At 36.6% G+C, this 14402-nt stretch overlaps 1 protein-coding gene across 3 annotated transcripts in view; it reads left to right on the top strand.

The window, feature by feature from the left end:
* hcfc1a (host cell factor C1a) overlaps positions 1–14050 on the top strand; it is a 28605-nt gene extending 14555 nt beyond the window's left edge. For all 3 annotated transcript variants that reach the window (XM_056251478.1, XM_056251479.1, XM_056251480.1), the window contains exons 20-29: positions 826–953; positions 1862–2194; positions 2442–2667; positions 4056–4325; positions 5965–6068; positions 6166–6303; positions 6406–6591; positions 13007–13304; positions 13402–13465; positions 13935–14050. In XM_056251478.1, coding sequence (XP_056107453.1) covers positions 826–953; positions 1862–2194; positions 2442–2667; positions 4056–4325; positions 5965–6068; positions 6166–6303; positions 6406–6591; positions 13007–13304; positions 13402–13465; positions 13935–13974 — 1787 coding nt within the window. In that variant the 3' untranslated portion in view covers positions 13975–14050. The remainder of the gene's footprint in view (positions 1–825; positions 954–1861; positions 2195–2441; positions 2668–4055; positions 4326–5964; positions 6069–6165; positions 6304–6405; positions 6592–13006; positions 13305–13401; positions 13466–13934) is intronic.
* Positions 14051–14402: the final 352 nt, after the last annotated feature.

The raw sequence follows: 14402 nt of genomic DNA on the forward strand, positions 1-14402 counted from the left end.
GTGATGGCAAAGCTGAATTTTCAGCATCATTAAAGTCTTCAGTGTCTCATGACCCTTTAGAAATGTTGATTTGGTGGTCAAGATTTTTTTTTTTTTTTTTTTACTATTATCAAAGTAAAAAAGATTAATTTATTTTCATAAATATTATCATATAAAATTCATTTATTTGAAATAGAAATCTTCTGCAACATTATAAAAATATCCATTTTAATACGTCTTGGCTGAAAACAGTTTGAGGCAGTGGCTCAGTGGTTCATGTAGGTTGTCTACAAACCGGAAGGTTGGTGGTTCAATCCCCGGTTCCACCTGACCAAGTGTTGAGGTGTCCATGAGCAAGACACCTAACCCCAGCTGCTCCCGACGAGCTGGATGGTGCCTTGTATGGCTTTCACCGCCGTCGGGTGTCATGAATGGGTGAATGTGAGGCAAAATGTATGGGCAGAATGTGAGGCATTGGGTCTGTGTAAGCGCTATATAAATGCAGTCCATTTACCATTTATTGTAGGAAATCTCACCAAATTTGTTCACCGATAAAGCAAATGACTTTGCTCTTTCAACACCAAATACATTTTCTCACCATTCTTTCAGACTAGTGGTCTGAAAAGCTACTAAAAATCCTGTGTAGCTGGTTGATGTTAGTTACCTGAAAAATACGAAAGCTAATATCTTTTTGGTTTGTGGGGTGTGAATTTTAGAAATGCATATGAAACTGGTTAAATTAAATTTGCCATGGGAAAATTTAACTAGTTTCCTTTTTCTTGTTTGTTCCCATTTGTACTTTTGTCTTTTAAAGGTTTATGGTAATGATTTATTTTGTGCGTTTAGCCCAGCAGAGTGATGAAGCATCAGAATCTACCACTAGCACAGAGGGCCTGCCGTCCACTGTTGCGCCCCAGAGCAGAGCCATTACCACAGTCACACAGGCCACGCCTCTACCCGGACCAGCTGTTCCAGTGAGTGGAGAAACAAACTCTGTACTTCTGTTTGATGCTAAATTATTAATCCAATGCAATCGACATACGTTAAGTCAAAATGCTACCCATTTTTGTGGGTCCTTAAAAAGTTCAGTTTGATCAAATTTAAGTTAATAGAAAGTCTTAAATTGTCAAAGAAAAGTAATTTTAAGGGTTCTTAAATTTGGGAACTAAAAAACAGGAATCGTGATAGATTCAAAAGATGATTGAATTAAATACATTTTCTGCATGTTCAAAGTCAAAACGTGGCTCTGTTGCACGTGGTTTCAGAGCAGTTTGCAGTCAGTGAAATTCGCATATTTATGCCAAGCCATTACTTATGATCCACTGTTGCTGAATTGTGATAGTTTACTTTATGGTTTTTATATTGTAATACATTGTAGATGGTTGTAAGATACTTTATAATAAATTTGATCTCCATCATCTTTTCAAATGAGCAGCTGGAAGTAGTCAAGCACGGACATTTCAAAATAAACGTCCCGTGTATTTTGGGCTTGTTAATGATCTTCTGTATTATTCATAATTTTTTTTCTAGTTATTTTTTATTTTACTAGTATCAACACAATACTAATTAAAATAATCAGAGATATATTTTTGGTGGTGGGGTGTGAATTGTAGTAATGCATATGAAACAGGAAATGTTACTCAAAAGTTAAATTAAATTTAAGTCTTAAATTTAATTTTAAAAACTCAGCAGATACCCTAACTTTACTTCACTCATTCAATATCATATTTGCATCCAGATTACAGAAGTTGTAGGCTGATGTATACAATTGAATTTGAAGCCGACCTAAATTTTAGATTGAAGGTGGTAGGAGGGGAGGGTTGAGAAAAAAAGAGGGATTCCTATCATCACCAATTTTTCTTTCTCTGTCCTTCTCCTGCAGTCTATTTCTTCCATCACGGAGTCATCCTCAGAGGCAGGAGTTGAGCCGGTTGTTATGGAGAGCTCGGAGGCAGAGTCCTTGCAGACAGAAGGCCAGGCTGAAGCGGAGGCAGTTGCTATGCAGGCAGGGTTCCAGGCAGAAGTGGGGGCAGTAGCTATGCCTAGTGACTTCCAGGCGGAGGCAGCGGCCTTGCCAAGTGACTTCCAGGGAGAAGCCATGGCGGTAGCGATGCAGGCAGAGAGCCAGGCAGAGGCAGGGGCAGTGCCCATGGAGCATGACGCTTCTAGCATGGCAGAGGGAGAAACCGCTCAGGAGCAGCTACCAACAGCAGAGGTATAGTCATTTGCATTCAGGCTGTACAATTGCCAGTTATTATTGCAAATTAAGACTAATGCATACTACTTTTAATGATTCATTTTTCTAATACGAGTAAGGACAAATGATCTAATATCTAAAGAAAATAGATAAATTTTAATATATATATAAAAAAAACAGCTGTAATTAAAAGTGACAGTAAAGACATTTATAATGTTACATAATTTCTATTACTATGTCAATAAATGCTGTTCTTTTCTTGTAGATGGAGGGTGTAGACGCGGCATCAGCATCACAGGCCGAGGCACTGGCCTTGCCACCAGAGCTGATGTCGGACGTACAACCCACAACGCTGATGGTGACTGGTCTGACCCCAGAGGAGCTGGCTGTTACGGCAGCCGCAGAGGCAGCGGCCCAGGCTGCAGCGACAGAGGAGGCCCAGGCCCTCGCCATCCAGGCTGTACTACAAGCAGCACAGCAGGCTGTTATGAGTGAGTCGCCATCCTTTATCCACAAAATCCCAACCTCAAAATCAGTCTAAAACTCACAGTAAGCATTAGGGCTGTGTATCACCAACAATGTCACGATACGATACGTATCACGATACTAAAGCCACGATACGATATGTATCACGATATGGATCAATTTGGAATTTAAATTTCTTTTGAGCTGAGTTTAGTAACAGTAATATCTGCTTATTGAATAACCAGTGTTATAACAGTTGCGATAACTGAAAAACAATGAGTTAAATGAATAAAAAAGCTAAGAATGGCTCTTCCTTCTGCTTTTAAAGTCTGCCTCAATAACTGAAATGACAATTATAGTGACACTGAAGCATGTCTACACTGCTCAATGACTAAACAAAACTTAAAACATTCTATAAAAGCAAAAACGGTAACAACTTAAATTTAACTTCGTTTTCTCAAACTCTTTTAAACACCTAGTATTTAACAGGTCTTAAGTGTTGGAATGTGCACCAAACAAAGTCATTTCTTCTACGTTGAAATCATTTTAAATGGTTACATTTTCAAATTTTTATGCAGAAACAACAATTAATTGACATGCTCAGGGTTAAGAGAGTGACAGCAGAATATCTCTCTTAATCTCATCATGCAACCGGGGAATTGCCGTTTCTGCTAAAAACCTTTATGCATATTTAAGACATAACCAGCTGTGTTTATAGGATACTTACCAAGAACGAAATTTTTGACATCATTTTGCATCTTTTAGTCTGTTAAAGCGATATAATCTCGCGAGCTGTATGTGAGGCGGCTTTACTCTAGTCTATGTGCACGCAGAGAAAACCAACTCTCAGAGAGCGCGCAAGTACTGAATAGTTTTAAATCGTTTGAATGTTTAAACTGGTAAGACTTAAAGACATGCAAATGGTAAACTTCAGTCACGATGGCCCGATTATGCAAGTGAATATTCCGTCATGTCCCGACTCCTAACCGTGAGCGTGTAGTTTCACCGGCTGCAGCGCTGGACGCTTGCCCGAGACGAGAGAGAGAGAGAGAGACGCAGCACTGCATTGAACTCACGCTGTTTGTGAAATTGCGTCTCACAGAAAGTTTTAAAATGACTGATTTGATTTTATAATCTGTGTGGATTCATTTACTAATACTACAACCTACATGCTAAAGTGAATCAATGTTTCTGGGAATTTCCCGCATTATAAACTGCGGGAATTATTCAAATTATGCGCAATCCCGCGCCGAAATTGGAGCCCTGAATTGGCTACATTCAAAAGCACAAAAGAATCGATACGGCAGCTGCTGTATATCGATACGCGTATCGCCAGGAGTTCATGACGATATATCGTTGTATCGATATTCTGAGCACAGCCCTAGTAAGCATCTTCTTCCTCATTCCCCCTCAGGCTCAGGTGACGGAGATGCCGGAGAAGACCAGCAGACCCACACCATACCCATCGTTCTGACCCAGCAGGAACTGGCGGCTTTGGTTCATCAGCAACAGCAGCTTCAGGCAGCCCAGCAACTAGCCGCTGCCCAGGCCGCTCTGCCCACAGAAGGCCTAGCTCCAGCTGACAGCCTAAATGATCCCTCCTCAGAAAGCAATGGACACAACGAGATAGCCGCCGCTGTCACAAGTGCAGTAGTCGGACTGCTGCCTCGCACCACAGCAGAGAGTATGTGTGATGTTTCAATTTACTCTTCAATAGTATTGACTATGTTTGTTGTTTTGATCCTTTATAGTTGAAATATCCTGTAAATTAAAAAGGTAACACTTTACAATAAGGTCCCTTTAGTTAATGTGTTAACTAACATTAACTACCAATGAACAATACTTTTGTTACAGTATATATTAGTCTTTGTTAACGTTAGTTGTTTGTTTATATTTGGTTCATTAAATATTAACAGATAAATATTTTTTTATAATATTAGTAAATGATGAAATTAACATTAAGCAGGGTTTCTGCGGATCCTTCAAGTCTTAAAACTAGATTTTTAAAATTTAACGAATCGTTTTGAACGAATCAATTTAATGATTCAATGAACATCACTTGCTTCTTTCCCGAATGAATCAGCTGTTTGAACAAATCGGTTGAATTAAAGGTGCTCTAAGCGATGTTGGGTAACGTCACTTCTTGTTGATGTTCGAAGTATTGTCTAACAAAACGGAGGCTAGCTCGACCCTCCCTCCTCCTCATCCCGTCCTCTCCCTTCCATGCTTCCTGAAACAGGCTTTTCCGATGTAAATTTGGGACTTCGCACGTTCCTTCTCCTTTTCCCTCTTCTTTGCTATTTGTTCATATCAAAATTCCATATCAATATTCAAGAGAATATAATTGTAACGTTAGTCGTTTTCTAGGACATCTCTCCTCTAGCTAACTTCCCTCTTCATGCTTCTCTCTCCTCCACTCCCCACACCCCCCTTCATGTGCACGTGCACTAACCCTCCAACCCCCAGCCCCAAAGTTTTAGTTTCACATTTAAAGTACTCTTTAATTAGAACGTAAGTTCATATTTAAATATTGAATTAAAAAAAAAAACAATCTCATAGCTTTATTTATGCAATTGTAAATGCAGTGTAAATATATTAATTCCAGTTCTGATGCCGCTTCTGTCTCACCTCTGCACTGCAAAGATGGATTTTGATTTAATGATTTAATTTGACTGGTAACAGTGGTATTGTTATTATTCTAATAGAATTTAATTTGAATGTTAGAATTTGACATAAAAGGTGATGCATACATCTACAAATGTCCATATATAGGTGAAAATGCCCCTGGAAATCAATTTAAGGTGGCAAATATTACCCCTTGGTAAAAAAAAAATTAATTTCTGCCACTGCTGTGAACTGACCACTGCATTGAATACGAAAAATATGAATATCTTTGTGAGTCAGCTGTTAACAGGCCTAAACCAGCCATGGCACCAAGCACAAAAACACAATCAGTAAAATATTATCTAATTATCAACAAAACTTTGAAAATATCAAGACATATTTTTGTCAATATTGTACACCCCTAATGCACGGTATTCATTTTGATTTCTTCGGGTCTTAAAAAGCCTTAAATTTGACTTTAAAAAGTGTGCAGAAACCCTGATTAAGATCAATAAGTGCTTTAGAAGTATTTCATTGTTGGTTTATGTTAACTAATGCAGGTAAATAATGTTTAAGAAATGGAAGCTTATTGTGAAGTTTTTTTCTATTAATACATTTTAAAGTCTGAATGTAATGTTTATATCTGTAAGCTTTTTTTATTTAAATGAAATGTCAGGATGTGACATGTTCCATTTTAATTCTGTTTATTCCCTTTGTAGCCTTGGCTCCATCCAGCACATTAGCACCTGTTGTAGTTGCCAGTCCAGCTAAGATGCAGGCAGCTGCAGCTCTCACTGAAGTGGCCAATGGCATTCAGGCTGGGGTAAGTTTAATAATGGGTAAAGGGTCATGATAATATGCATTGAAATGTGGAAGAATAGTTTTTTTAAAATACTGTTTTCTGTTGTTTCTCCCCACAGAGACAAATTCCTCCCACTGTTACAGTCAAACCTCAAGTGAAGAAAGAAAACCAGTGGTTTGATGTTGGCATTGTCAAAGTGACCAATATGGTTGTAACACATTTTTACATGCCTGCAGATGACTCCAGTTATGTTGAGGTAAGCCATAATCAGATAGTACGTCATTCAATATTGTTAGACGCTGTGACATTGCTTATTTCAAAATGTAATTATACTGACAGAACTTGCTTTATGTTGCAGGATGATTCAGGCACAATCCCTGACTATAGCCAGATGAAGAAGGTGGAGCTTCAGCCCGGGACCGCCTACAAGTTCCGTGTGGCGGGTATAAACACTTGTGGCCGTGGAGCCTTTTCTGAAATATCTGCTTTCAAGACTTGTTTACCAGGGTTCCCGGGGGCACCATGTGCCATAAAGATCAGCAAGGTACACCTCAAATCTTAATTTACACTTGATTACCTCTTGTTACATATGGTGTTATAATCAAGAGCACCATAAAATGTGTGATTTGTTTTTTAAATGGGAATTGCACAATCATTTTGTTTTTCAAAGATTCATTTTGACAAGTTTTTGATTGATTTTCTAATAAGGAAAAGTTTAGATGAATAGGATGCTTGTCATGATTACTTCATTCACACTTCATTTTGAATTTTAAATTTAGAATTTCCAGAAACTATGATTTTAAAGGGATAGTTCACCCCAAAATGAAAATTGTCATCACCCTCAAGTTGTTACAAATCTTTGAGTTTTTCTTCTGCTGAACACAAAATATATTTTGAAGAATGTTGGTAACCAAACAGATGATGAGCCCCATTGACTTCCATAGTATTTTTATTTTTTTTGGAAGTCAGTGGTGTCCATCAACTGTTTGGTTTCCAACATTCTTCAAAATATATTTTGTGAGGGTTTCAGGTTTGGAACAACTCGACAATTAACCCTCATGTGGTGTTCAAAACCCTATAACACCTGTGGTGTTCCCGGTCAAAAATGACCGGGCCATAAAAAAAACCTTATAAATCACTCATTATACCATATTTTCACCCAATCTTGGATTCAATCTTTTTGTCAACATGTTCTCTTTCAATTAGGACTGGTTTTATATTTTGATTTGCATCTGAATAATCATAGGCCTCATTTATTTGAGAGTAGGCATTTCATTTTTTGAGTAATTTTTAAAAAAAAATTGAATAATTTTGGAAATATTAAATAAAATCTGAAGAAAATTGGTACTGTTGATCACACTAGTCAACTTAACATTTTCACCAGGAATTTTGTTTTGATACTTTTGTTTTGTAAAAAATATGGCACATAGTCACACTTGTGGTGTTCCCGGTCAAAAATGACCGGCCTATAAAAAATAGCTTATAAGTCACTCATTATACCATATTTTCACCCAATCTTGGATTCAATCTTTTTGTCAACTTGTTCTCTTTCAATTAGGACTGGTTTTATATTTCTGTTTGCATCTGATTAATCGGGGGCCTCATTTGTCTGAGAGTAGGCATCTCATTTTTTGAGTAAAAAACAAATAATTTATGAGTAAATTTGGAAATATGAAAAAAAAAATGAAAAAAAATGGCTACTGTTGATCACACTAGTCTACTCTAATGTTTCACCAGGAATTTTGTTTTGAAACTTTTGTTTTGTAAAAAATATGGCTCATAGTCACACTTGTGGTGTTCCCGGTCAAAAATGACCGGCCTATAAAAAATAGCTTATAAGTCACTCATTATACCATATTTTCACCCAATCTTGGATTCAATCTTTTTGTCAACTTGTTCTCTTTCAATTAGGACTGGTTTTATATTTCTGTTTGCATCTGATTAATCGGGGGCCTCATTTGTCTGAGAGTAGGCATCTCATTTTTTGAGTAAAAAACAAATAATTTATGAGTAAATTTGGAAATATGAAAAAAAAAAAAAAAAAAAATGGCTACTGTTGATCACACTAGTCTACTCTAATGTTTCACCAGGAATTTTGTTTTGAAACTTTTGTTTTGTAAAAAATATGGCTCATAGTCACACTTGTGGTGTTCCCGGTCAAAAATGACCGGCCTATAAAAAATAGCTTATAAGTCACTCATTATACCTTATTTTCACCCAATCTTGGATTCAATCTTTTTGTCAACTTGTTCTCTTTCAATTAGGACTGGTTTTATATTTCTGTTTGCATCTGATTAATCGTGGGCCTCATTTATCTGAGAGTAGGCATGGTCAAAAATGGTCACAATGGCCGACCATTGAAAGTGAATGGGAGAGACTGAAAATAACAGAACAATTTAGTTTTCAGGAGCATGTTCATTATTTTCATGTACACATATGAGCATGTGTGCTTGCAAACATCGAGCCCTTGGACCTGTGCATGTATCGATACATTTATACACACGCTATCCAGACACACACACGTTAAAACACACAAACTTTTTTAAATATTACACACATTCTTTTCCACAGAGAGAAATTTGATCCTACCCTAACCTGCATCTAATATACATTTATCCATCTGACATTACCACACACACACACACACACAGGCCGTGATCAGATTTTTGACTCAGAAACTAGTGAGGAGGAGGAAATTCAGGATGCATCTTGCAGTGAAGATGTTTCTGAAGAGGAAGGCACCACTGAATCGGCTACGGAGCTTGAAACAACTGATGAGGAGCAGTCTTCCAGTGATGAGGGCCCAGCTGAGGTTACCGTTTCATTCTGGTCAAAAGATGGAACTTTGTCCTGGCCTTCATCCCCACCTATGAGGCAAGGCAGGTTTTCTTCTGAAGGCCTTCCTCTTCAGAAACATCTTCACTGCAAGATGCATCCTGCATTTCCTCCTCCTCACTAGTTTCTGAGTAAAAAATCTGATGAATAACATCATGTGCAGAGCTGTTTTGCCATTGTGCTGCCACAAATGAATGACAAGCAAGGTGCTGTGAGGCATTTTATATATGCCTGTGCTATCACATGATGTATATTTGTAAATATTGTCTAGTTCTGTGTGAGAACCTCACAGTTCCAAAACAAAATGTCATAATATTTTGTCTGGAAGCTGTGATGAAACAAGACCATGAAAGAAAGATTCTTTTGAAGCCGGGTCACTGCAGTCACGGCCAGTTTGTGTGTGTGTGTGTGTGTGTGTGTGTGCGTGTGTGTGCGTGTGTGTGCGTGTGTGTGTGTGTGTGTGTGTGTGTGTGTGGTAATGTCAGATGGATAAATGTATATTAGATGCAGGTTAGGGTAGAATCAAATTTCTCTCTGTGGAAAAGAATGTGTGTAATACTCAAAAAAGTTTGTGTGTTTTAACGTGTGTGTCTGGGTAGCGTGTGTATAAATGTATCGATACATGCACAGGTCCAAAGGCTCGATGTTTGCAAGCACACATGCTCATATGTGTACATGAAAATAATGAACATGCTCCTGAAAACTAAATTGTTCTGTTATTTTCAGTCTCTCCCATTCACTTTCAATGGTCGGCCATTGTGACCATTTTTGACCATGCCTACTCTCAGATAAATGAGGCCCACGATTAATCAGATGCAAACAGAAATATAAAACCAGTCCTAATTGAAAGAGAACAAGTTGACAAAAAGATTGAATCCAAGATTGGGTGAAAATATGGTATTATAAGTGATTTATAAGCTATTTTTTATAGGCCGGTCATTTTTGACCGGGAACATCTCAAGTGTGACTATGTGCCATATTTTTTACAAAACAAAAGTTTCAAAACAAAATTCCCGGTGAAACATTAGAGTAGACTAGTGTGATTAACAGTAGCCATTTTTTTCATATTTTTTTTCATATTTCCAAATTTACTCATAAATTATTTGTTTTTTACTAAAAAAATTAGATGCTCACTCTCAGATAAATGAGGCCCACGATTAATCAGATGCAAACAGAAATATAAAACCAGTCCTAATTGAAAGAGAACAAGTTGACAAAAAGATTGAATCCAAGATTGGGTGAAAATATGGTATAATGAGTGATTTATAAGCTATTTTTTATAGGCCGGTCATTTTTGACCGGGAACACCACAAGTGTGACTATGTGCCATATTTTTTACAAAACAAAAGTTTCAAAACAAAATTCCTGGTGAAACATTAGAGTAGACTAGTGTGATCAACAGTAGCCATTTTTTTCATTTTTTTTTTTCATATTTCCAAATTTACTCATAAATTATTTGTTGTTTACTCAAAAAATGAGATGCCTACTTTCAGATAAATGAGGCCCCCGATTAATCAGATGCAAACAGAAATATAAAACCAGTCCTAATTGAAAGAGAACAAGTTCACAAAAAGATTGAATCCAAGATTGGGTGAAAATATGGTATAATGAGTGACTTATAAGCTATTTTCTATAGGCCGGTCATTTTTGACCGGGAACACCACAAGTGTAACAATGTAACAAAACTCCCACAAAAAAATAAGAAAATTTTCAAAAAAACCCTGAGATTTAGTTAAACCGTTTGGGAACAAAGTCACTAAGTTTCAGTCCAAAGCGATAACATTAACTAGTATTTTCGGGAAAAAGAAAATCTTCTCCGGGTCAAATTGACCCGAACACCACATGAGGGTTAAAATTATCCTGTTAATTCAGTAAATTTAATATTTAATGTAGTATTTATTCTGATTTTTCTTATTTGTATTTAATAATGTACAAACTTTTAATCAATTACTGACCAGCACAAACAATTTACACTACCATTCAAGTGGGTTGGTAAGGTTGTTTTAAAGAAGTGTCTTTTTAAGACTGCATTTATTTGATTAAAAATACATTAAAAACAGTTATATAATATAACTAGTCCTGTCAAAACGATTAATCGCATCTAACATACGTTTTTGTTTACATAATGTGTATATATGTATTGTATATATGTCTTTGTGTGTGAGTTACTGTGCTATATGTATTGTATATATGTCTTTGTGTGTGAGTTACTGTGCTATATATGTACATACACTAGGGGTTGAACGGTACACAGAAGTCACGGTTCGGTTCATACCTCGGTTCGGTGCGATTTCGGTACAATAGAGTGAAAAGCAAAACAAAAATGCAGAAGGCATTTTTATAAATGTCTTAAGGCTTGTATTTTTTAAATAGGTTTAAAAAATATATATATATATTTAACCCTTATTTTATTAATAAAGGCATATAACAGTTTATTTGTAGTCCACTGACAATAGTTTTATACAATTAGTTTATTAATTCAATTAATAAAAAGACCTTGAGATATGTTTGGTAATTGTACCTGAATGAATTTAAAATTAATTTGCTATATTTCAGATCAATATATTTGTTTTCCTTAATTTTAATTAACCCTAACTTTATTCTCATCTGAATTCTAAATTGATTTCTGTATAAAATGATACTACCATTAAAAACACATTTGATTTTCTTTTTTAATCAATGTAGAATGTGTAACTTAAAAGTAAACAGATTAGAGCTGGACTCGAGGACAAGAAATGAAAACCAATGCGATATGATGAATGTCCAAAAGATGGCGCCCACAGACTATTTGGTGGATAAATATGTTTTGCTTTTAAAACTGTGTGTGTGTGTTTTTGGTTGTGTGACAGTTTTAGGTTATAGTTTGACAAGAGTTTAGAGTGACAGTGTTTTATTGCGAGTGTACACAAATATAAGTAAACACTTAGCAGTTTGAATGATGTCCTGTATGAACAAAATGACGGAGTATGGTTTTATGTTTCCACTGTTCGATCGCGCCCGCGCCCCCCCTCTCTCTCTCACTCACTCACACACACACACACACACACAGTTCGATCGCGCCTCAATCTCTCTCTCACACACACACACAGTTCGATCGCGTGCGCACGCGTACACACACACTCCAGCATTGCAATCTCGACATCGCAGCCTGTTAATTATGCTGCGTTCACACCAAACGCGAATAGAGCAATATTTATCGCTATTTAGTTTTATTTATTTATTTTTATACAGTGTATTCTCCGTGCAAATTCGTGCACCGAACCGTGACGCCCGTACCGTTTCGGTTCAATACGAATACATGTACCGTTCCACCCCTAACATACACAAATACAATATATATACACACACACAGTATATATATACACACACACACACACATATTTTTACAGCACAAATAATGATTCAAAACAACAACAAAACATTTTTTTAAATAACTTTTAAGATATATTTTAAAGTGTAATTTAATCCTGTGATGGCAAAGCTGAATTTTCAGCATCATTACTCCAGTCTTCAGTGTCACATGATCCTTCCGAAATCATTCTACTATGCTGATTTGGGAAAACCATGGAAACCCCACCCCCCAGAAAAATATAATTTCTGAAATAGAAGTCTTTTGTAACAGTATAAATGTATTTTACTGTCACTTTTGTTCTATTGAATGCATCCTTAATGAAAAAAGTATTATTTCTTTATTCTGTATATTAAAGTCCCTGTAAAGGCAATTTAAAAAAAAAAATCTAAACACATTATAAATGTTAGAAATGTATTGATTAAACATATTACAAAGACTGTGAACTGTGAAGTACTGAATTGTGGAGTTAGACCGTTAAACAGTTTTTCACCATTGCTATTTTCTGGGCGGGGCGTTTGAGAGCAGAGAATAGTGCTCATTTTTTCAAGATTTTGATAGCTTATTTTATGTACTTGCTGGCTTTTTTTATCATTCAAATTTGGCTGGGTGACTAATAACACATTTTTCTGTGGTGTGACAAACTCAGAACACATACTTAATTTTGACTTTACAGGGACTTTAAAACATATTCTTGTTCACAGTAGGATCTGTAACAAAATTAATCATTACATCCATATAAATGTGTACTCTCTTCACTTGTTTCTCTCCTCAGAGTCCAGATGGTGCCCACCTTACATGGGAGCCTCCATCGATGACATCAGGGAAGATCACAGAATACTCAGTGTATTTGGCCATCCAGAGCACCCAGACCACCGAGGCGAAACCCTCGGCCCCGGCCCAGCTTGCCTTCATGCGTGTGTACTGCGGGCCAAACCCCTCCTGCCTGGTTCAGTCCTCCAGCCTGTCCAACGCCCACATAGACTATACCACCAAACCTGCTATCATCTTCCGCATCGCCGCTCGCAACGAAAAAGGTTACGGCCCTGCTACACAAGTGCGATGGCTGCAAGGTACAGGTTTTCTTTGGTGAGAAAAGATTTGTTTCAGCCAGTGACGAGGTGGATTTTACAATTGCTTCTTTTATTTTTTTTGCGTCTTGCTTTGTAGAGTCTAACAAAGATGGCCTTTCTGCAAAGCCTGCCCCAAAAAGAGCAGTTTCTTCACCAGATACGTAAGTGTCCATGTCTCCAGTATCATAAAAGCGCATTTGATGAAACATAAGTTAAACAGTATTATTGTGAAGTAGTATTACAATATTTTAAAATTTAATATTCCTGTGATGGTAAAGCTGAATTTTCAGCATCATTACTCCAGTCTTCAGTGTCACATGATCCTTTTGAAATCATTCTAATATGCTGATTTGGTGATCATGAAACATTTCTTATCAATGTTGTTGTTATGAATGAAACCGCAGTAATTTTTAAGGATTTATTGATGAATATTAAGTTCAAAAGAACAGCATTTATTAAATGAGGTTTTTTTAACATTATAAATGTCTTGTACTGTCACTTTATATCAGTTTTAATGCATCCTTGCTAAATAAAATTAAGTTATTTTAATAAAAGTCATATTGACCTTAAATTTCAGAAAAGTAGTTTGAGTATGAATGAGTATTAAAATATATGTACTTTTAATTCCAGGAAAGGGATTGGTCAGAAGAAAGCAAGAATGGACCAATAAGCCCCTCTCTCCATTCGTCCTCCAAGACCAGGAAGACTTACACTATACTCAAAGCGCTCCACCATCTGGATTCAACACATCTTCAACTGTAACCATCTGTTAAAACAGCAAAAAATCAACAAGGAAGTAATTTCTAGGGAATGCTTTTTTTTCTTGTTAATAGTATGAATGGAGAAAAGCACATTGAATATTTGAGTATTTTTCCACATAGTTGGAGTGGGAGGGAAAAAAACTAATTTGCATTTTCCATTGTAGTCTTCCTTTCTCCCCCATTTCTTTCAATACATGTATCTTGCTTCAGTGAATTCAAACACCAGTTTTAAGATATTTGTAATGTTTGTTCTGTCAGTTGGGCTCAAATGAAGTTACTCTCTTTTCTGTGATGGGACTTCATGGTGAAGTTTTAGTTCACGTTAAATATGTGGACA

This window comes from Rhinichthys klamathensis, unplaced genomic scaffold, assembly GCF_029890125.1.
Source record: "Rhinichthys klamathensis goyatoka isolate OS25496 unplaced genomic scaffold, OSU_Roscu_1.1 h1tg000082l_1, whole genome shotgun sequence".
In the NCBI taxonomy this organism is placed as follows: domain Eukaryota; kingdom Metazoa; phylum Chordata; class Actinopteri; order Cypriniformes; family Leuciscidae; genus Rhinichthys; species Rhinichthys klamathensis.